The sequence below is a fragment of the Orbilia oligospora genome (assembly GCF_000225545.1).
Source record: "Orbilia oligospora ATCC 24927 unplaced genomic scaffold scaffold00097, whole genome shotgun sequence".
Taxonomy (NCBI): Eukaryota; Fungi; Ascomycota; class Orbiliomycetes; order Orbiliales; family Orbiliaceae; genus Orbilia; species Orbilia oligospora.
The window spans coordinates 1,461,941-1,484,275 of NW_011645654.1; the positions used below are offsets into that span (position 1 = coordinate 1,461,941).

General features: G+C 45.8%; 5 protein-coding genes across 5 annotated transcripts; 2 read left to right on the plus strand and 3 right to left on the minus strand.

The window, feature by feature from the left end:
* Nucleotides 1–1,299: 1,299 nt before the first annotated feature.
* On the minus strand, nt 1,300–2,326 carry AOL_s00097g439 (uncharacterized protein; the record flags this gene model as incomplete). The annotated part of the gene is made up of 2 exons (XM_011126272.1): nt 1,300–1,767; nt 1,844–2,326. The coding sequence occupies 2 exons, from the start codon at nt 2,324–2,326 to the stop codon at nt 1,300–1,302; spliced, it is 951 nt and encodes a 316-aa protein (XP_011124574.1).
* A 1,974-nt stretch (nt 2,327–4,300) lies between these two features.
* On the minus strand, nt 4,301–6,236 carry AOL_s00097g440 (uncharacterized protein; the record flags this gene model as incomplete). The annotated part of the gene is made up of 3 exons (XM_011126273.1): nt 4,301–4,947; nt 5,059–5,866; nt 5,946–6,236. 3 exons carry the CDS (start codon nt 6,234–6,236, stop codon nt 4,301–4,303), a joined length of 1,746 nt encoding a protein of 581 aa, XP_011124575.1.
* Nucleotides 6,237–7,844: 1,608 nt separating this feature from the next.
* AOL_s00097g441 (uncharacterized protein) lies at nt 7,845–12,107 on the minus strand (the record flags this gene model as incomplete). The annotated part of the gene is made up of 4 exons (XM_011126274.1): nt 7,845–9,011; nt 9,069–10,489; nt 10,559–11,850; nt 12,043–12,107. 4 exons carry the CDS (start codon nt 12,105–12,107, stop codon nt 7,845–7,847), a joined length of 3,945 nt encoding a protein of 1,314 aa, XP_011124576.1.
* A 1,878-nt stretch (nt 12,108–13,985) lies between these two features.
* On the plus strand, nt 13,986–16,572 carry AOL_s00097g442 (uncharacterized protein; the record flags this gene model as incomplete). The annotated part of the gene is made up of 6 exons (XM_011126275.1): nt 13,986–14,013; nt 14,238–14,965; nt 15,030–15,136; nt 15,202–15,679; nt 15,755–15,928; nt 16,009–16,572. The coding sequence occupies 6 exons, from the start codon at nt 13,986–13,988 to the stop codon at nt 16,570–16,572; spliced, it is 2,079 nt and encodes a 692-aa protein (XP_011124577.1).
* Nucleotides 16,573–20,328: 3,756 nt separating this feature from the next.
* On the plus strand, nt 20,329–22,321 carry AOL_s00097g443 (uncharacterized protein; the record flags this gene model as incomplete). The annotated part of the gene is made up of 2 exons (XM_011126276.1): nt 20,329–21,807; nt 21,881–22,321. 2 exons carry the CDS (start codon nt 20,329–20,331, stop codon nt 22,319–22,321), a joined length of 1,920 nt encoding a protein of 639 aa, XP_011124578.1.
* Nucleotides 22,322–22,335: the final 14 nt, after the last annotated feature.

Genomic DNA, 22,335 nt, shown 5'->3' on the forward strand with positions numbered 1-22,335 from the left:
CTTTTTCTGAGCGAGAAAGACAGAGATATACAAAACTATGTAACTGACGAATTAACTTTGAAGAATGATAATAAAGTACAAAAAATACATATAACTATAAAAACAAAATAGTTTTGTATTTTAATTCAAAAGTTATTCATCTCGAGAATACGAAAGAAAGAATATGAGTTTCTGTGGCGCCATTTGATTTCACGGACGTGGACGGGTTTGTCACTTTTTTTTTGGAGGTTCCTGTACATAGTACTAGTAGGTATTCATGACGAAAAATTTCCGGAGCACCAGCTTCGCTTCTAGAATTCTTGGCTCACATGGTTTTGTCCTTTCATTTTTTTTCCCGTTTACGTAAGATCTCGTTTTTTCTGAGCGATATGTTGAGGGTGTCTAAAGTTGGTGCTAGTGACATTATTATCTAACGACTCAATCTCGATATATCGATATCTCATCATCTCTACGAGACAAATCAAAAATGATTTATAAGAATAATTCTACTTATAACAAGGCAATATCCGAGAAACAACTGTTTCACGGTTTTAATTTTAGAAACCAAGAGCCTAAACAAACCACATCCCTCACAGGCAGCATCTCAACCTTTTGCTTTCTAGGTTTGATCGCATAAGATGGTAAGTAGGCGATAGCGAGACTTGGGGGCCTACCTCGTTAACGCGCTTCGAAGGAACTTACACAAACGCAAATGCAATAATAACACAAACAACAATGTGGCATCCCTTTTGAGCGCCTCTTATTTGATATCCATTTGCTTCTTACAAAGTTCTTTGACCCTCAAGCTAGTATCGTTGTATTTCCTTTTGATTCATTTTCTTTTGCTTGCTACTCCAAATACTTGTATGCCGTATATATATCGGAGAAGAGAGTGCAAAATAGTCGAAAGGGTAGACTTTGCATGTGTGGAACCTGGGGCATCGAAGTTGCACAAGTTTGGGGTGAGGGAGGTGTCGTCGGATTAGATGAGGATACTGGGAAGGGGATACTAAGATGGGGATATATATACACATGGTGGTGGCTGTTTCCGGAAGTCGAAATGGCCATCTCTCCCCCGCTGAGTCTTCTACAGATCAATTGCATGTTGTTGTTAAAAATAGAGATAATCCTTTGGAACTGCAAGCGCCTTGTAAGTAATGGTGAATATTTTCTCTTCCCTGTATACCTACTATATACAAGATGTCACTGTCTATTGATTCCGGCCGTCCAAGTTTTTAAATGCATACATGAAAATATTCATTTATTCAAAAAAAAAAAAAAAACACAAGACTGGTATTCATGTATATGGTCACCTTGATCTTACAGACCGAAGTCAAGGTCATACCCTTTCTGCTTCATCAAACGTGTCGCCTTTCTTATGTTATATGCTTTCCGACAAACGTCCCAGCTCGAATAATTCGATCGTTCATGCCATCTTGTTAACAGTTCCAATTGCTCCGGCGCGAGCTTTCTATTTGCCTTTTGAAACATACTCTCGTACGGATGAATCGTCGTACCGTAATACCTATTCTGATGCAGAACGTCTGTATGCCGGCATTTAGTAGCATAATCCTTATCCGAAGCGAAAGCCGTCATTAAAGCTGTGACACTATATCCGCTTTCCATAATAATTCCCGTGCACTCCGTCTCAGCCTCCACTGCAGACCGAAAGGTCGGAAAACATGTGTTAATCCTGCGAAGCAATAGGTTCAGGCCTATGCGGTCGGTGGCGAATATCATAGATTGGATATGGCGGCTGGGTCTACAATTGAGAGTCATGCCAACGAGCTGTGAAAACAGATGTAGCGGTCAGACACTGGTGTTAAATTTCTATAGGTCTTAGGTGCATATGATATATATATACCTTATTCGTATCCGTAACCTTAGCTAACCATGCATCAGTCCAACACTCCCGACTCCAACTTGGTAGAAATGGGCCTCTTATAGAGGCATTCATAAGAATAAATTTGTTATATTTCTTTATTAACTCGTTATCGTTTCTGGTTAAAACTTCGGCGTAAGAGCCTAGATCGAAGCAGGTGTTGTCTCGTCGGATAACTTTGATATTTGGTGCCGTTGGGAGGTCGTTGCTTAAATCGGTCTCACCGTTTAAGATGAAGATGAAGTCGGCATGTGCATGTAGACCATGGTTTATAAAGAAACGGGCGTTTTGACGAGCATTTTTCTTTTCATGATAAACATAGAGGATCAACGGGCGGTCCTCCCCTTCTTCCAGACTTGCATCTGTCTCTGGAGTGCCGTGCCGGTACGAAAAGTCCTGTCCCTGTTGAGATTGATTGAAGACGTTAGAGCTGAAGAGTTCCACATGGAAGAAATACGTAAGCATCCACAAAAGGCTTCTCACCGGCTGCGGTTTGTCTCCTTTAGCCCTAGGAACGGGTATCTCTACGCCCCTGTATATATATAAGGACAACACTAGGAATATTGAAATGGACACCGCAAGACACACTGTCGTTCTCACCCGAACTATCGATGGTAATCTCCAGATCGGGGATTTTTTTGGAGAATATGGAGTGGTTTGGGGTGAAAGTAGAACCATTTTGCCTAGGAGTATATTCGGGAAAGGTAAACTACAGACTGGAGACCGGGTCGCTTTGATTAATATTGTGGAAAAATTGTAGAGGTTTGGAAACCCAGCCTGGTGTAAGATTGGAATTGAAAAGCCAGCGCAGAGGGGGTTTATTAATTCAGGCATACTCTAGCCCAGAAACCAGTATAAGGCCGGCGGGGAACTGCATGTGCTAACGAAGTATTTATTTCGTGAAACGGACCCAATTCGAATAAGAAATTTAAATATAGCCCTGTCTTACAAGAGACCTTTCAATCACCTTCGTCTCCCAGGCTGAGGAGAATTATTCCAATTGCATTCTCGAATTCACGCGAGTGAGACATGGCAACGTAAGCTAAGAGAGCGCAATCATCAAGCCTATACACTCGTCTGCTAAACCCCTGCAGCCTGCCCCATCAAAAAAAGCTTGTATCGAAGAGGTATGGGTGCAAAAAAGCTTGGTATACTGGACATGCCAGTGTCCGCCAATAAGGGCGTTAGATTCTCGTCTCGTCCAAAGAAAAATGAAATTGGATGCAACCTTAACGCTTAATAACAACGGCATTATACCGTATTGCCCGCTGGAATATCATGCGGGCCACGCTGCCAGCGGAATCACTCAAATTAGCAGTGGGACAGAGACCAGTTGCCCTACTAGACTGCTCAACCTAAGACTGCCCAAATTAATGCTCCCAGCATTCAATTCTGACCTACATGTAAGAAATCGTAAACAGACTAGTTCGAGGTCTCAAGGTAATACAATAGTTGAACGGGACAGGAGTTAATTTCTCTAGGGTCACGCTGCCTACGCGACTAATTAGCCTATACGGGATATGAGCCTATACAGGCCTTGATGCCGCAAAAGCAAGGTAACACTGTGAATAATCCTTCATAAGTTACGTACAGGGGCGCTTGGTTTTGGGTATCGGCTTATTCCGGGCTGGTTTCTTTGTATTTTGTGTTGCACCTGTTGGTTTCCGTAGCCTGGTTTTCCGATCACAGCGGTGCACCGACGCATTAGCTAAGTAAGTATATTATACACCCTGTTACACCAAGTCAATAATGATTTAGGAAAGCTAAGGAGTTTAACATTGACATGTTATAAAAACTTCTTAAGGAACGGGTGCACTGGCCCCCAGACCAAAGTTCTGTGATACCAAAAATACAGTAGCTTTCGTAAATAACATTCTCGACTCCTGAACAACTTCCTGCAAAACTGTGTTTAAAAGTAATTATATTATGAGGTATACAAGAATTTTCCGGAGGCCGAGGGATACGCTATCGATATCACCCGATCAGCTGTCAAACGCACGACGGTTCTCATTCGCTCGGTTGGCTCTCCAATAATAATATCATCGACCATCTTATATAGCTAGCTTATCGCCATAAAACGTCTGTAACTGTAAACTTTGTGTCCATGGACTTACATCTTGTGACCTAGATCTCAAACTAAATTGAAATGCTAAATAGTAGATCCTAGCTATAGTTAAATAAAAAATTAAATAGAGATTTTCATATTTTTTTATACAATATTGGCTTCCAGGTCTGAGTACGAGACAATACTATTGGATTGATGTATCAACATTGTTGAATACTTAATCTCGAGGCAAGATCTTCACCCCAAAGCATTATATAGCGCTACTCTACTATCTTATACATACTTATATACATACTACCGTATATAACAGACTCCAATAACTAACCCCATAACCCCTTCATGTTCAATAAAAGTACCACCTAATGATTAAAAAACTAAAAACTGCCCTGCAAGTAATGGTCGGTGATGTGCTGTATCCCCGACTCTCTGAAAGTATCCTGCTCAATATGCACCTTAATCCCATTATCATCAACATCCCACACGATCTGGTTCGCCTTAAGAGGCCCTCCCTGTTTATACTTAATCCAATTAACATCCCCCGGCTTCCTCCCAGCAGCTGGATCCCCCCTAGCAAAGAACCTCACAAAACTTCTACTAGCGAAGTCTGCAAGATCCTTAAACTGGGTTGCTCTAGGACCACCCATGGGGTCTTGTACGACTCTAACTCCAGTACCACCAATATCATAACCAGGGGAATGAAGATTATTGAAGATGAAGTTTACGTCAGTGGTGTGTACGGCACCTGACCATGCTGCGTAACCGTTTGGAAGAACGTTGGATCGAACGGACCAGACGGGGACGCCGAAATGTGCTAGTTTTTGGGCATAGTTTCTTTTACCAGAGATGAACCAGAGGTCGCCTAGAATGGCGGCCATGCGGTGGTATTGATCACCGTGGGCGATGGAGCCTGGGTCGTTAGGACGTGCGGGGCTGAAATCAGAGGCCGCGGGGATGGAAGTCGAGTCGTCGTAGTGGTTTAAGAGGGTAGTCAGCATACTGGGTTTGAATAATGTAGTAGCCTCTACACAATCCCGCGACTTTATATTAGCATCTTGAACGTATAAAGAACCAAGAGTAAAAAGAGAGAGGCAAGGGGAGGAGAAGAAGAAAGAGAAGAGGAAGAAGAACATACCAAGCCACCCTCTCAACTGTGCTTCAGTCTCATACTTCACCAATTGCCTCGCATATCCAGCACCTTCGTCCGTAGTCCCCGCCATCACAGTAGGAACCTTCACAAACCGTCCGTGCTTGAGATTCTCACTTGGCAATCCGCTTACAAACTCTCCATCAACCGTGGGAGCTATATACTGCCCTCCCGTCGAATTGATAGCAGCATTAAGAGTACTAATCGGTACTCCTCTCAAACACTCCAAACTATCCACATGATTCGTACACCCCGTTTGTGCAAGAATATAATCATATCTCGCCTGTCCAGTCTCTGGGAATCCTGGTGTTGCAAAGAAAGTCGGTGCACCAGATAGAAGCATAACCTGACTAAACAATTTATCATCACGACCGTTATAAGCCAATTGATGAAGTCCAATACTCAAGGCTCCAGCCGAAGCCCCGAAGAGTGTAACCTTCCTAGGATCACCTCCAAAGGCTCTGATATTCTCTTGAACCCAATGTAACGCCACTCTCTGGTCCTTTAATCCAAGATTCAAATTCTTGGTACCAGCAACTTGACGACTAGCAATCCATCCTAACCCTCCAAGACGGTAATTGATGCCAATACCAATTATTGGCGTCCCTTCTTTGACAGACTGGTCAACAAGGAAGGTCATATTGTAACGTTGATCATGCGCAGAACCGATAAGGAATCCACCACCGTGGATGAATATCGCAACAGGCAATTTACGATGATTGTAATTTATACCCGCCGGACGAACGATGTTCAACGTCAGACAGTCTTCATGTTGAGGGTATTCCCATTGATCACCCTATCCATACAACCAATGCACAATATATTAGCCCTACTTGAACTCTAAAAGTTAAAAGATGGGAGCAGTAATAACATACCCTATACCCCCAACACCAGTTCCCTGTCTCTTGAGCTTGGATATCCCCAAGAGGATGGGTATGATGCTGTGGCGGCCTGAACCGACGAGGTCCAGTAGGTGGTCGAGCGTATGGAATACCCAAGAAGAAATCTTGATCCCATTCGGGACTGTGACGTCCATGTACCGTTCCGTTGCGAATATATGCCTTCGGTGCGGGAGGGGGACCTCCATGACCATGGCCAGCAGGAACAGCTGCTACAAAGCTACTACCCGTGAGGGTAAGTAGAGAGAAGATGGTTGAGGTCTTCATGATGTAAACGATAAAAAGAGAAAGCAAGAATTAACCCAGAATTAACCCCCTCTGTCAAAAGAAGTAGAATCTTTCAACTGAGCTGGCCAGAAGAAAGGGAAGAAATCCAGCGATAGGTACCTCTTTAGGGTCTTTATATACTTGCATCGGATCCCATCCCCGTCCCGTCGATAACATCAAGTCTAATATCACAAAACCCTTGGACATGCATACCTCTAACCCCCCAATCCGGGTCCTGAAGGTCTTCAGCAGCCTCCTCCCTTCGTCTCGTAAGCCATGTACGATCCATGTATGCGGGTACATGGGCCACCCTATCACCTTTCCGCACTCCTCATCCATGCTTTGAACTCTAGCCCTCCTAAAAAAAGAAATAAACATAAGAAAATCGCCATCAGCCGCTAAATACAATCCTTCTAGGTCCTGAACGGCATCGCAATGCATATGCTACAACCTACTTACCTATTGAGTTAATCAAATCCCGTGTGGTATAATAGAAATGTACTATCGTAAAAAACGGCGCGCATCCTGCATTTAGCTGCATAGATCGAGGGGGGAGGTCTTATTCATCACAGGATCTATACTAATCTAGTAGCTCCTGCGGCTCCACAACTCCTAGTAGCTAGTCTGGAAGCCGTATAGTAAAAACAATCTGGTACCACAAACATCTCAGTTAGCTCTGCCTTTTCTTCTTCTTCAAAGAAATCCCACAACTTGATTGTCGAGCTATGCACTTAGTTCATCCCGCGTACCGGCAGCTAGCTAGCCGAGACGGGGGTTTTTAAGGTTTTCTTCAAGAAGGTTAAAAACAAATAGCCTCCCCGTTCGAGAGCTCGAGCTCGCATTGACACTGCGTAGTAGCATTTTTTTTGGCTCCCCGTAGTCTTTTCGCTCTCGTCTAATAAATCGTTTCATGGTGGATCTGGGTTTACGAGACCTCCAAATCGCGTCAGAAACCAATCAATATCCGATATAGAGGGCCCACCCGGAGTGGGGAAGGAGAGTGTGGATTTGCGAAAGTATGCGGAGCGGAGTTGATCACGACTTGGGACAAACGGGCTTATGGGATGATCGAATCAACGGGATGGAGAAAAAAAAAGTAATTTAGAGACCTGCTCGATTCGCCTCGGTCTGGGCTAACCTCCCCTTCCCGCCGTCGCAACTATACTTATGCCATAGCTAAATAAATTATAGGTAAATACCTAGGTACCGTCGATATCTCAAGATTAAAAAATATTAAAGCAAGAAGACCAAAAATTTTCAGGGCTCCGAAGAGAATTATGCCCCATGAAATGAAAGAAAGAAGAAGAAACTTTCGGGATAGATCCGCCCCGCATCAGGAATAAAATAAATCATACCGCTTCAGCAAATAGGCAGTACATGCTAAGCCAAAGATTATCCACAATAAAAAAAGAGGCGTCGAGGCTAGTGACATAAAAGATACAGATCTGGAAATCTCCTCGAACATAAATCACAAACCTTAAATTTCGACACGATCCCCTCTCGCTTCCAAGCAGCAAGCGTCCCTGCTTATCCGTGAACCGAGGTGCCCATCCAAAACTTGGAGGTTACAACCCGTCCGTCCCCACAAGTAGAACCCCCAGTAGTACTCTAGAAGATATCCGGCACTCCCTCCCAACTTCCTCCATTCCCCACCACATCTCTCGACTCCCAGTATTCTCCATTATTCTTCCAATACTCCTCACCAGTAGTCTCATCCCGTTCCTTCGTAAACCACCTTGGCTTGTAAGCTTCCCCACTAGTCTCTCTCTCCCGTCTCTTGGCCCTCTGCTTCTCCTCCAACCTATTCTTCTCCTCAGCTGCAAAGTCGTACTCTCCATCCTCCATAGCCCTCTGGTCAGGTCTTAACCGTGTATCCGTTGGACATAGATGCGGCCTCAATCCTTCCGGTAGGTAATTCAAACTAATCGCAAATGGTGTAAGGTTGAATGGTGCTGGTGGACGTTCGTGTGTCTCCCACACCAAAAACGCTTGGGTACTCGAGAAACTCTTGCTGATCGCTGCCGAATCATTTCCTTGGCCTGCAGGTGATATCTGTGCATCGTATCCGGGACTCATCCTTGCGTACAGCTTATCATTCCACCTACCGCCCATACTCCACTTCTGCATTCCATCTTTATCCACTACTCGTCCCTTAACTTCATAAGCACCTGCACCTCTCCATCCTCGTGCTTTAAAGTCAAGGACACACTGCTCCCCAGTTGTCCAGTTCTTAATCTCCATAGGCCCGTAATTATCCACCGTCGGCGATCCAGTAATAATACCAACCACAGCGGTATTCACCTTCTTCCAAGTATACAACTCTTCACCTCCAGTAACAGGATGAAGTTTTAAAAACCATGTTCCCAGTGGATTGATATCAAAGCTTTTGCCGTAAAACTTTGCGCGAACGGAAGATTCACCGTAATACGACCAACGCGGGGCTTCTGCCCATGCAGCACCGACGGGCGGGTGATGGCTGACTTGCTCGACGAAAAATCGGAAACCTTTGTCGGGACGGCAGTATTCGTATGTTTCGCCTAGAAGTGGGTTGAACGGTTTTGCGATACGGTTGATGGTGGAAGAATACTCGCTTGCCGCGAAAGCAGCGACGTAGACAAGACGCTCAAGAGAGTCGGCACGTTCTGCAGCCATGTCAAGAAGATCGGTATACTCCATATCCTCGGCGACACGCTGGAGCAGCGAGGTGCACTCGTTGAAAGAAACCGGCAGTGTCATTTTAGTCATATCTTTGCCAATCATGGATTTCAAGATTCCCTATAGTTATGTTAGCCACTGCGAGCCGTAAACCCTGTCATTCGATTATAAACTCACCCAAAGCGAGATCTTTGGCCTATCATCAGCACTCTTATCGAACTTGAACCGAGGTGGTTCCTCATATCCCTTGAAACTCCTCTTGATAGCGACTAATCGTTTATCACTCTCGTCTTGGTACTCAACACTCTTCCTCACTGCCTCTTCCACGATCTCCTCGATGTCAGATCTATCCGCTGTGACTGGAATTTCCACTGTAACGGCAGGTGCTGGCATCTCCTTCTGTACATCGATCTCACCAGCATCCACAGCATCGAAGAACTCTTCATCAGAGGCATCTGCATCATCGGAATCACTCAACTCCATTTTCGCAACCTTAATTGTCTTCTTCCTAGCTAGGGCAACAGCCACCGGTGTATTCTCAACAACAGAGGTAGGTGCCGTTTGTGGAGCCGTCGAGGGTTCGCCTACTTCTTCAATAACTGCCAAATCCTCCAATGCTTCGTGCAATTCTTCCACAGCTCCACTTGGCGAGGCAACAGCACCTTCCCTCAATACCTCTCTCAGGGCCCTCTTTGTACGCTTCTGTTTCAATTGTACTTCGTTCATTTTCCCTTCTAATTCCTCTTGCTCCACCGCTAGTCGAGTCATATTCTCCTCCCACAGTTTTCTCATATGGATCTCCTTATCTAACCTTGCTTTCCAATACGCTTCGCGGTCTCTGCTCAACTTGAATAGATCACCGGCTAGACTTCTGAGGTTATTGACCGCCCCTTCGTAGCTTGTTAACGCCGCGAGAATACCAGGATCACTGATAGGTGTCGCTGGATTCTTCGACGTCTCTAGGGTTATGGCGGCACAGGCTCCGGCGAGCATATCGAGTTGCATTTTGGTGGAATGTGCCATCATCTGGTAGGTTTCGTTATAGACCGGGTCTGCCATTTTCCCGTTGTTCTCCACTGCATCGTCATACTCGTCGTCATCGAGATCGTCGTCATCATCGTCTTCAGAACTAGGCATCCGTCGCGGTTGTCCATTTTCTGCGGATTCTAGTTTGGATTCAGAAACGTCTTCCCAAGAGAGCTCACCACTGACAGTAAGTCGGGATCGGGCGGATGGAGCGTAAACCTTGCTTTGTCGGCGCTCACCGGAGAAGCTGGGTGTACCAGGTGTACCAGGAATATCCGTAACGGAGTCGTTGATCGATAGTTGGTCTGTGCTTGTAGTACTGCTCGCGGTAGTCAGTCTAACCTTCGCTCGGTCGACCTTCTGAGCTTCCATGCGTGCCTCATCCTTCGCCCACTGGATAGCATTGTTGAGAGCCCAATACCATCGTTTGGCTTCGACTTGATGGTCAGCTTTGAGGTGGTATTTGACAGACGATTTTCCGTGGATTTCGAAGCGAAGCTTGTCTTGGGGATCCATGTAGAGTTTTGCGATTTTCATGTTGATAGCACCACGGCAGGCGGATTCCATGTCATCTGCACTTGTGTTAATTTCATGCTTCTACCTGTTTTTGACAAAAAAAAAAAAAAAAGAAAAAAATTTACCTTGATGCTTGTAGTAGCTGAGTACGCCATTCTCCAATACAAACCACCGTAACTTGTAACCTCCCGTATAATTAGTCCATTTTTTCAGGTGTCCTTTCATCTCCCTCCCCTCGCGGTGGGTTCCATCCCTGGACGTGTCTTCAGCACCAGGGATCCCAGCACCCGAGCCGAGAACAGCCTTTTCTTGGATACTGTTTTTAGCAGCTATAGCTGCTGGGGAACGCTTTAGTACAGCTCGAGTCTTCTCGTCCTTTGTAACATCCTGTGGAAGTTTGCCCCTTTTGTCTCGGCGGAATGGATCTGCACCGTGCAGCAAAAGAATTTGTATCAGCCTGATATCTTTGTTTTTGGCAGCCTCATGGAGGAGGGTACTGCCTGGTATACCACCATCGTGGGCGTTTAGGTCGAGAAGAGCTCTGGTACGGGGGACTTCAAGGAAAGCTTCCAAGTCGGAATATGCATGTGTCACGACAAGCTTATGGAGGTCGATCAGTCGGTTGTCGAGGTAGACGTCTCTGGAAAGCTGGAGTTCTTGTGCTATCTCTGGTGTCCGGGAAATATCGATAGCTTGAGAACCTTGGAGGTTCGGTATGACGTCGTTGATGTTAGGTTCCGAAAGGAGAAGAGAGACGAGAGGCTGTCGGCCGAGGTGGGCAGCGAAATGGAGAGCAGTGTTGCCAGTGTTTATGTCACGATAGTTGATATCCAGATATGGTTTTGAAGGATTGGAAGGGTCGCGAGAAGTCGAAGAGAGCACAAACTCGACGACCTGAACTTCGGCGCACTGAACGGCTAGCAACAGGATTGAGGCCATTTCAATTGTAGATTCCGGTTCAGAGGCATCCCTGATTGCCTTCGATATAGCCGATGTGTCTCCATTCCGTAGAGCTTCGAAGAGACGGAATGTTCGAACGGATTCTTCTAGGGAAGTCGGTTTAGGAGGTGGATGCGAGACACTGAGCGTTCTAGCAACAGTCAAGCTAGAATCGAGAGTAGAAGCCGGAGTGAGAGAAGGAGTGGATTGAGACGAAGGAGCATATGATTGAGCTCGCTTGTGAGCCTTTGTGGAGGAGGCGGAGGATCTTATGCTCTCGCTCTTACCCATAGCGGCGGTGGGGGACAGCAGTGAAGCCGCTGATGGATGGGTGGAAGCTGTGGGCGAAGCACCGGCAGAAGGAGGTGGTTTATATGCAGAGGTTGTTGGAGAAGGAGACAGCTTGTCGGAGCTCTTGGATTTGTGGTAGCCAACAGAGAGGCGGGAGAGAGCGATAGCTGATTTGGAGCGTTTGTGACTATTTTGTGTGTGATTTCGTTTGACAGGAGTCAGCAGGATGCTTCATATGATCATTTATTCTGTTCTATTTCACTTCACTCATCCATTCAATCGATTCCATAAGTTCAAGATGGTGTAGGATGGTGAATGTGATGGTGGGTTACAATAGATCATGATCAAGGAGGGGATAGGGGACAGATACAGTACATACGAGGAGGAGGCAACAGAACCGTGGCTGGAACTGAAGCTGGGCCGACCTGGAGCTTCGTCCGCCATTTTACAATAGAACAGAGCAGCACCCGAACGGGCGGGAAGAATACTTGAACCAGAAAAATAAGATTAAAAAAAGAAGAAAAACAAGAAGAGTTAAAGAAGAGTTAAAGAAAAGAAGTAGAGTAAAGTAAAAGGAGTCGAATGAGGGGCTGATTGATCGATTGACAGTGATATGGCTGGCTGGCTAAATGGGGCCAGTTGGTAACTAGAGCGGTGCCTAAGCTTGTACTGGCGACACTATCCACTTGGCTGATTTGCCTGACTAAGCAGTTTTATCCTGACACAACCACCACTACAACCAAGAAACTCTTCGACTGTCGTGCCGTGATGTTATATACTTTATATACTTATACTTCTTCTCATTTCTACATACATTTATCAATGAATGGATAGGCAAAGGAGGGGAATGAATGGATTGAACGAATGAATGAAGGGTAAGATGGGCTGTGCATTTAGTAAGTGTGTCGGAGTTATCTATGCCCGTTGTATGGACAGGTACCTACACTAACATCCAACGGAAATCAGTGAAGCCGAATTCATATTAAAACCCACGATGCCCCACTTGCTACATATAACAGATCCATCCAGATCTATATCAATATCTATCATGGATTACTTAAAGAAGTAGTCTATGTGGAAACTAGTATAGTGCAGTGGGGACAGTTCAGCTCCGACGGGAAAGTTGATTACTGCATGCAGGCATTTTAATTAAAACAATGTTCAACCGCAACTGCCGCAGCAGCCAGCAGCCTCATCTTCATACCATCATCACCCAGCGGCATACCTTTGACCTTTCATCCCAAGCCACAATCTGACGACGACTCTTATATAATCATGATATCAACAGCAGCTAATAGCTCATCGCATCGGCCCGAGTTTTTTTTCTTATTGGCCCTCGGCTGCATAAGTTCCCGTAGGCTCTTTTTCCCTTCCCCTTATTCTTCTTCTTCTTCTTATATAATAATATATGGTCTGGTGGACTGACAGCTCTTTTAGGTACCTACTTAAAGTACTCACATCGTACATCCTTATGAATTTTCTGTTGAAAGTCATACCATTATGTACATGCATGTAATGGTTCAGTTGATATAAACTGCTTCCCCACGCTGCTGCACAACCATACCCACCCATGCCATGCCATGCCATGCCTATGCCCATGCAATATAAGCAGTTGGTATGGGAATGTGTACGTACGCGGACAATCTCGAACAAGAAAAATTCCATGTGCCAAAGCAGGTCTATCCGGTTTCCTGTCAAACTGTCCAACAGCGTTCCAGAACTCCAGCTCGTGCGCCCCAAAATTTGGTTGTGAGAAGAAAAAACACAATCGGGCAGGAGCCCAAAGCTTGCAAAGAGGCTCTTTCTTCCATTTCATATTTGCTAATCCTCTTTCAGCCACCCAGTCATTTTTATGCTCATTAGTCTTTCGGCATTGGTTGGGAAAGAAGAAAGAGAGCTAGCACGGACCCGGCGTGGGGATATCTGAAAGTTAAGTTAAGCTAAGTTAAAGAGATAGGGCTGCTTTCTTCCTCCATCGTGGGGAGCCTTTGAGCGAGTGTAACTGGCTGGAACTGAAACTCGACTCCGAATTATAAAAACTGGTCGTCTGACCTCTTTCCCTCTCTCTCTCTCTTTTGAATTCCCTCCCTTCTCTCTCTTCTCTTCTTCTTCCTCCTCGTCTAACTATCTCTCATTTATCTCTGTTTCTTCGTGAGATCGTTTTTCATATTGAACAGTAGATCTGACTGGTGCCAAACTAAAAAAAGTGTTTGTGAATGCATGCGCTTGAATTGAATCGGAATTGTTGATTAACTAATCCCCTGAATCTCTTTGTCGAGCGAATCTCTTCCATTGGCTGGCTTCTGCCCCGAATCATCCACCATGACGTCCCTCGTCCCTAACAAAGTCGGTGCGTACATACCTACTTATACCTCCACCCACATACAGGACAAGACATGACAAGACATATATGCACGCCCTAACACCACTTGGGTATCCTGTCTTGTGATAAAAGATAAAATAGAAATACTATTACCCAAAGTGATTTCTAGTCTTGAAAAAAAAAATGTGGTAGCTAGGCTCTGTGGGTATATGCGAGCATGACGTGCTAATATTTGAAGCAAAATACTTTAGAATTCTCCCCGGCCGCCTCCCCGCGTGCCTCCCCCCGCATCCGTCCCCACCGTGCATCCCTCTCCTCCGTCCTCCAGGCAAAATTCCACCGAGCTAACCGCACTGCTGAATCTTCTCCTGACATCCCAGTCTCCGATTCTGCCATCGGCTCGTCCCTAGCAGACCTTGACATCGGCCCTTCTCATGAAGACTCTACCTCATCCGTGATGATGAAATCCTCCAAATCTTCCTCAAAATCTCTCGCCACGATTCCTCGTGAAGGTGCTGCCAATAGTTTTTACGAACAAGTAAAATCATGGTATGAAGAGCAACTCGAACAGTTCGCCAATATAAACGGCGATTCTGCGGGATCTGGTCCCGCTGGTCCCGTTGGTTCAAGTTTTGAATCCCTTCGTAAGCTCGAAGCGATCCTTGACTCTGCAGCTCTCGAACGTCCTTCCCATATCCGTCGTCGTTCTTCTCGCTCTCTGAAAAATAATCATAAACCATTATTGTCCCATGCTGCCAGTCTCGAAGATTTTTACACCACTGATAACGAAAAGACCATTCTTCAAGATGTTCCGGGATGTGAAGCCGACCTCGATAATTCTAAGGAATGGAGTGTCGAATTTAGAGCTGAGATCTTACGTTTGACCCATACTCTCAAGATTAAGAATTGGAGAAAGGTCGATTTGGAACGTGGAGAGGAGTTAGTGGTCAGTCGGATTAGCGGTGCTCTTACCAATGCTGTATGCCATGACATGCCCTTCTTTCCCCGTGATGATATAGATGTATTCTAATTTTGGAGGATAGGTCTACAAAGTCACTCCGCCTACTGTCTCCCACGAGAAAGCTTCAAAGCCCGTGGACACTCCATACATGACACCCGTCGACAAAGACCGTCGCCCAAGGAAGCCAAAGTAACATACCCCCCTTAACGTACTTCTAATACAACTAAAACAAATGAATACTAATCATCATCTAGACCCCTCCTGCTCCGTATCTATGGCCCCCAAGTCGGCCACCTCATCGACCGCGACACAGAACTCAACATCCTCCGCCGTCTGGCAAAGCACAAAGTCGGTCCAACCCTCCTGGGAACCTTCGACAACGGTCGTTTCGAAGAATTCTTCGATGCGACAACACTCACCCGCGAAGACATTCGACTACCCGATACCTCCCGTCGTATCGGTCGACGTATGCGAGATCTTCACGATCATATCCCGCTCCTTGACTCCGAAAGAGCAGGTGGACCTATGATATGGCGTAATTGGGAGAAGTGGGTTGGTCGCGGTGAGAGAGTTATGAAGGAGTTGCAGAGGATAAAGGTGGGGAAGAAGTTATTGGTTACCAATTGGGAGAAGTTGAGAGAGATTGTTGAAGAGCGTTATAGGCCGTGGTTGGAGGAACGGTACGGTGGAAGGAAGGAGATCAAGAGGCAACTGGTGTTCTGTCACAATGATGTATTACCCCCCCTCCCCCCCTCCACCCATATGAGAATCATATAATATCGGCTAGATGGAACTAACAAGTCATAGACACAATACGGCAACATCATGTCCCGCATGTCAGAAACCGAACCTCCAACACCAGCTTCAAAATCACCAGCACTCCTACCCCTCACCTCCCTAACCCCCCGACAATCCCTCATCGTCATCGACTTCGAATACGCCGGTGCAAACACCCGTGGCGCCGAATTCGCAAACCACTTCGTAAGTCATGATCCCCTCTCCCTTACCAAACCCACAATATAAACCAAAATACTAACCACCCACCACTTCCAAAAAAACAGTGCGAATGGATGTCAGACTACCACTGCATCCTCTCCCCAACCGCCCACACAGTCCACGAAGCCCACTTCCCCACCGTCCCGGAACAACGTAACATCCTCCGTTCCTACGTCGAACACCGTTCACTACCTTACGTAATCCCAACCGAAGACGCCGCAGACCCAGAATACATGCGTAAACGCCAAAGCATGATATTCAACCTCGAAGGTCGACTCCCAACCAAGGACGAAATGGAAACAATGGAAAAGGAAGTCGAAAGACTTGTAGTAGAAAGTAGGGATTGGAGAGGAGCTGTTAACGCCTGTTGGGCGTTATGGGGTATTGTTCAAGCTGTTATTCCTGGACTTGTGGTCGGTGATGAGGAAAAGGAAGGGGACGATGGAGATGTGAAGAGCTTGAAGAGTGAAGAGGAAGGGGATGAGTTTGATTATGTGAAGTATGCGGAGCAGAAGGCTATGGTGTTTTGGGGGGATATGGTGGGTCTTGGGGTTGTTAGTGAAGATGAGGTTAAGGAGTGGAGTGGAGTTGAGAATTTGAAGAATAAGCTTAAGTGGTTGCCTGTGTAGACCACTACTACGACGACCACATCCTTTGAACTACTTGATCTTAGAGACTTTTTTTTGATTCTGGAAGGGTTTTTGTTTAAAGAAGGAAGAGAAAGAAAAAGAAGGTATGCAACGGAGGATATAGTCTTTTTTTTGTTTGGTTGATACATACGCAAGGTAACTAGTTAATTGGTCTCACGATCATGATTGACGATTATGATGAAAGCGAGTACTCGACATGCAGCATTTGGAGGCCACTTTGGAATCTTATTCGTATTGCAGTTAGGAGGTAGTTTTTAGTATAATATAATTGATTAATTCATCTATCTATCTATCTATACCACATCGATATTATTAATCACATCTCCGCACCTGCGTTTCAGGGTACCGCATTTGACGTGGGGATAGTTGGAACGAGTAATTACCTAAGTAATACCCCGATTAGATTCCAAGATATTTTTTCTTTCTTGTTTTTGATATTCAATGCATTGCTGCATGCGCATACATCCCGGATTTGAAAGAAGGAAGTTGGAAGTGGAGTCGCCAGGGACCGAGAATAGTTCAGGAACACGAACAAAAAAAATTTAAAAAAACCAAGGAAGAAAAAGCTACATGCATACACATAAACACATATCTAGCGATGTTTCCCCACACGCACATCTATGGAGAAACGAAACGTATATAGGTATGTACGTATGTTCTATATGTCAGACTGTAGATTACCTAGGCAATATATATAAGACCTTGCAGTTAAGCTTGTCAGATTTAGGTTTTTATTTAGAAAAGGCGATTGAGGAGAAGCAGAAAACGGTCGGTTATTTCTTCCCTGGGTTTGTACTAGCCTTGTCTATATCCGTATTAATATTCTTTTTTTTTGTTTCCTTGAAATTGGAGCTATATTAGGTTTTGTTTCCTTGGAATTCATGAATTAACGGTAGAAGACCAAATGGAGAAATGGGGGTAATTATTATTCCGTGGAATGGGACGGAGTTGGTTTAGTGGGTGTTTTTTTTCTCGTGATGTTCCGGACGAGCTAGCTGCAGCCATGTAGGCTTGTCATGGTTAAGATCTTCCAAAGTTTTGAACCACTCTGACTAATTAGAAAGTAAAGTAGCTGTCGTATATCGTTCGTTGGCACTGGTCAAAAAGATGGAAATTGGAAAGAATAGCCTGTGATCATCTTATTAATACTCACTTGCCAAAGTTGAGCTGCTGGTCAGGGTAGTAAGTAAGCTATACTGTGTAGTATAGTATCAGGCAGATATATATATTGTATGATGGCGGGGAGAGCACCCAATAAACTTGCCCCACAATTTGTGCTATTTTTACACTCGAATAGCTTAAATCTCTTTCGTCCTAAGTTTCCGCCCCCTCTGCTCTGTCTTTTCTCCTGTTAGCTGTACAGGAGATGATTTTTACTGGATGGAGAAATAAGTCTTAACCATGGTTGGTAGTCTCTGTGCACGATGATGTAGGTGTGCAGATGTTGCTTCAGGGTTTTTCCTTGGGGAAGGGTACTTTTTCTTTGGTGGGTGGTTTTTCTTCCTTGGATTTGGGACTTTTGGTGCTGGGGGGAGCTATTTTTTTTGGCGGTTGATGTGGGAAGAGATGCAGGTCCCGGAGTGTGGGTGGGTGAGAGTGTGGTGGGGATTCTTACCTGTTTATTATAACCGGAGGGGTGGGATATAAAAAAACATATCGATGAAGAAGAACAAGAAAAAAGAAGGAAGTACCGAATATATATATTTGGTCCTGAATACTTCGCTTTGTGGTTTTTAAAGTTCCCTCTAAATTAATTAGTCTCCTAATACTTCCTCTTCTTGCTTTTGGTTTCTGCGCGATACTTTTGTTTGTGATTAGAAGATATAGAAAGAGAGCCCCGTGACAATTTGAGGGAGAAGGTCTCAGATTCGTACCCTGGTTCTCGCATCCCATACAATTCCTTCAAAACGGCCTCGGACCCAATCAGTAGCTCAGGAATCGTCGAATCCGGAGCCCAGGTGGTACAGAAACAGATAATCTGACCGGCAGGCCGGCAAAGCACCGAAGAATTTTAGAATCCGTTCTCTTCTTCTTTTGTGGCTGAGGAATACCACCTATTCGACTGGGGTGTTTCCGAGACCAGTGCGCAGTGTGATAGAGTAAAATCAATATCACCACCACCACCACCAGGACCACCGCCAGTACACCGCTGGTGCTTCGAAAACAGTGAAACTCAACAGTTATCCGTCGGTTCCGCTAGACCCTAGCTGGTTTGGTTGGAGAATTTTTTCGAAAGAAAAAAAAGTCCAAATAGTGTACGAACTAGTGTGGGTGCATGCCTCACTTTGGTGACCGGAGACACCGATTTTTCCTTTTTGATAGGGCTTTCGGTGAGTATTGCTTCGTTCGTTTATTCGGATTCAGTCATTTCAGCAGTAGGCCCTTGAATTTCGATTGGGTACCACATGTGAACGGTTGGTTTGCATTATATACCTTTTTAAACGTATAAAAGGATATAAAACTAGTCCGCCTCGGATTATTCTGGTGGAACCAGATCAGAAGGAAAATCCAATTCGAATTCGAATTTAGAATATATATATCGATATCTGCGGTGTCCCTGCATGCCTTGCATTGCATATTTTTGAAGAAAGAAAGAAGAGTGTTCTTTCTGTATATCCCGATCTTCTTCGACTGACTGGGATGTGGGTAATGCAGTGAGTGAATGTTTGGAAGTTCTTTTTCGGATTGTCAAGCAAAGGTCAGTTCAGTTATTCCTTTTAGTTTATACTTTTCTAGAGTTTCTTTGAAGTTTCAGGCCCGCCGTTATTTCCCGTCATTATGGTTATGTCGTGGCTGGTTTTTAGTTGTTTTAGCTGTTTTGTTTGATGATTTGATGATGATGATGATGGTGGTGGTGGTGGTTGACGGTTAATGGTTGATGGTTGATGGTTGATGGTTGATGGTTGACGGTTCGTGGATGGTGGTTGGTCGTCGGCCAGTGCAAAGAACTCCTCCCGCCGCTCCCGCATTCACATCCCAAGACCTACCCAACTACGGAACAAGAGCACTGCTAAGCTATTACCACTCCAAAGCTCTTAGTTAAACAGCCTCTCTTCTCCTCCTCTTCTTCCTTCCTCCTCATTTCCACCTCATCATCATACCATCACCATCCCACTGTAGCCAGAGCCAGAGCCAGAGCCATACCGGAGCATAGCATAGCACAAGCATAGCTACTTCCTGTACAGTACATACATACTACCTTTACCATCTTTATCATTATCACTGTACCCACCACCACTACCACCATCGTCAATATCTCCACAGCAAAAGCAGAGTACTGTAGGTACCTACTTAGCTTCCAGCATTCCTGTCCGTTCACTATTTCAACTTTGCCTGCAACTCGTCTGATCTATCTCGTTCGTATCCGTTCTGTTCTGTTCTGTTCGCTGTTCTGACTCGGATTTCTCTTAATTCTGCAGACGACCGTTTCATTTTTCTGCTGCTGTTTGACATCATCTCTTCTTCAGCACAAGCACCATTGCATCATCATACGGCCACAACCAACCACCAGCCAGCCAACCAGCCAACTAGTCAGCCAGCCAGCCAGCCGACCGACCAACGACCACAACCAACCGGTCAACCAGGTTGCCTAACTACCATCACCATCGAGACCTCCCTCCAGCGGGGTACTCTTCAAGCTTCGCCCCGGAGCTACGATCATAACCTTTTCTATCCTTCCTTTCTTCATTCCTTCCTTCATTCCTTCCTTCCTTCCCCTCCTCCTCCACCAACATCATGTCCACCTCACTTCCTCCCGACACCGACCCCCAACCTCCTACAGACCCCTCCACTGTTTCTACGCCAGCTCCTCCCTTCTCAACAAATCTACGTACCATTTCAGACCCAACTCCTGAAGTGTCTCATCCTCTAAGCGCTCTCAATGCCGCCCGTCGACCTCCCGCTGCCGCCTTCTCTCCATCATCTCCAGTTGTCCCTACCACTTCTACAACGACAAAGGCAGAACTTCCTAAAGATGCAAAAGATATGCAAGCAATTCTCAAGGCATTCCACCAGAAACGTCAGCACTCGATGACTGGTTCGAATGCTCCCACACTAGCCACGGCTTCACCAGGTGGTGCTTTCATCGGCGGAGCATTTAACCCCACCGCCTCTCCCCGCTTAAATCGGCCCAATGCTCCGACGTGGCAGTCTTCACCGGTAGCAGGCGCCGCACCGACGCCACCAAGACAATCTCTCGGCTTCCGTCGAGGCCTCAAGCTCCCCGGTGGCCTTCCAGGTGCCGCTCCGAACCCAGTTACGGGCAGCGGCCCTGCAACTACCACAAACGGCGGCACCGACCCCGCTACTGGCTCTCTCTTCAACAAATTTTCAAACTACGTCGATACTGCTACTGGATCTCTAAAATTCGCTGGAAAAGCCGTAATACACGGCAAGGGTGTCGATTTTTCCTCGGGAAGTACATTTCGTATCTCGCTAGACGAACTGGAGTCTCTCGACGAATTGGGCAAGGGAAACTACGGCACTGTCTACAAAGTCATCCATCGGAAACCCAAAGTTCGGGTCGCTGGCGCTGGCGTCGCCCCGGCTTTATCTTTAAAAACCTCCTCTGCATTACCCGATGGCGAGAATTCGGAGTCCAGAGACGATAAACAGCTCAGTGGAGTTGTGATGGCCATGAAGGAGATACGGCTTGAGCTCGATGAAGCCAAATTTGCGGCAATTATCATGGAATTGGACATTCTCCACCGCTGTGTTAGTCCTTATATTATCGACTTTTATGGGGCATTCTTCCAGGAAGGTGCCGTTTATATTTGTATAGAATGGATGGACGGCGGGTCGATGGACAAACTTTATGGTGATGGAGTTCCCGAACATGTCCTGAAAAAGGTAACATGGGCCACAGTAATGGGTCTTAAATACCTAAAGGAAGAACACAACATCATTCATCGAGATGTAAAGCCGACGAATATACTGGTTAATACCAAGGGTGATGTGAAGCTGTGCGATTTCGGGGTCAGCGGGAACCTGGTGGCGAGTATCGCCAAAACGAATATCGGGTGTCAGAGTTATATGGCTCCCGAAAGAATTGCAACAGGGGCGAATGGGAACACAGGTGGAGGGATTGGTAATAAAGATGGCACGTATAGTGTCCAGAGCGATATTTGGAGTTTGGGGTTGAGTATTCTAGAATGCGCGATGGGAAGGTATCCGTACCCGCCGGAGACGTATAATAATATATTTAGTCAATTGAGTGTGAGTATTACCGATTTTGCTTTTTCCAAAGATACTCTTTTGTGGGAGAGAGCCATGCTAATATGCCTCTTAGGCAATTGTGGACGGCCCGCCACCAGACCTGCCCGATGAAGGGTTCTCGCCTCAGGCTAGAGATTTCGTGAGGCGGACGCTGCATAAAGTACCCAAGATGCGACCGACATATGCCGCTCTACTGCAACATCCATGGTTGTCGGATATGCAATCAACTCAGACAATAACTGAGGAAGAAGAACCTGAGGAAGGTGAGGAAGTAGCGAATGTGGAGCCGCAGCAACCGGCTACACCGGTGACAAGCGGGTTCCCAGAGGTGAGAGAGTGGGTTATTAATCAGTTGAAGAAGAGAGAAGAGAAATTGAGAGAAGGGGGTAGGTGGGGAGGGGCCAAGCCTGCTTTACACAGTGTGGCGTTGGATAAGGTCGTGAGTCCCGTGAGGGAGACACCGAGGGATGACGAAATCGTAGATGGGTTTGGAGGGTTGACGGTGAATTCATAGGTCAGCTTTGGACT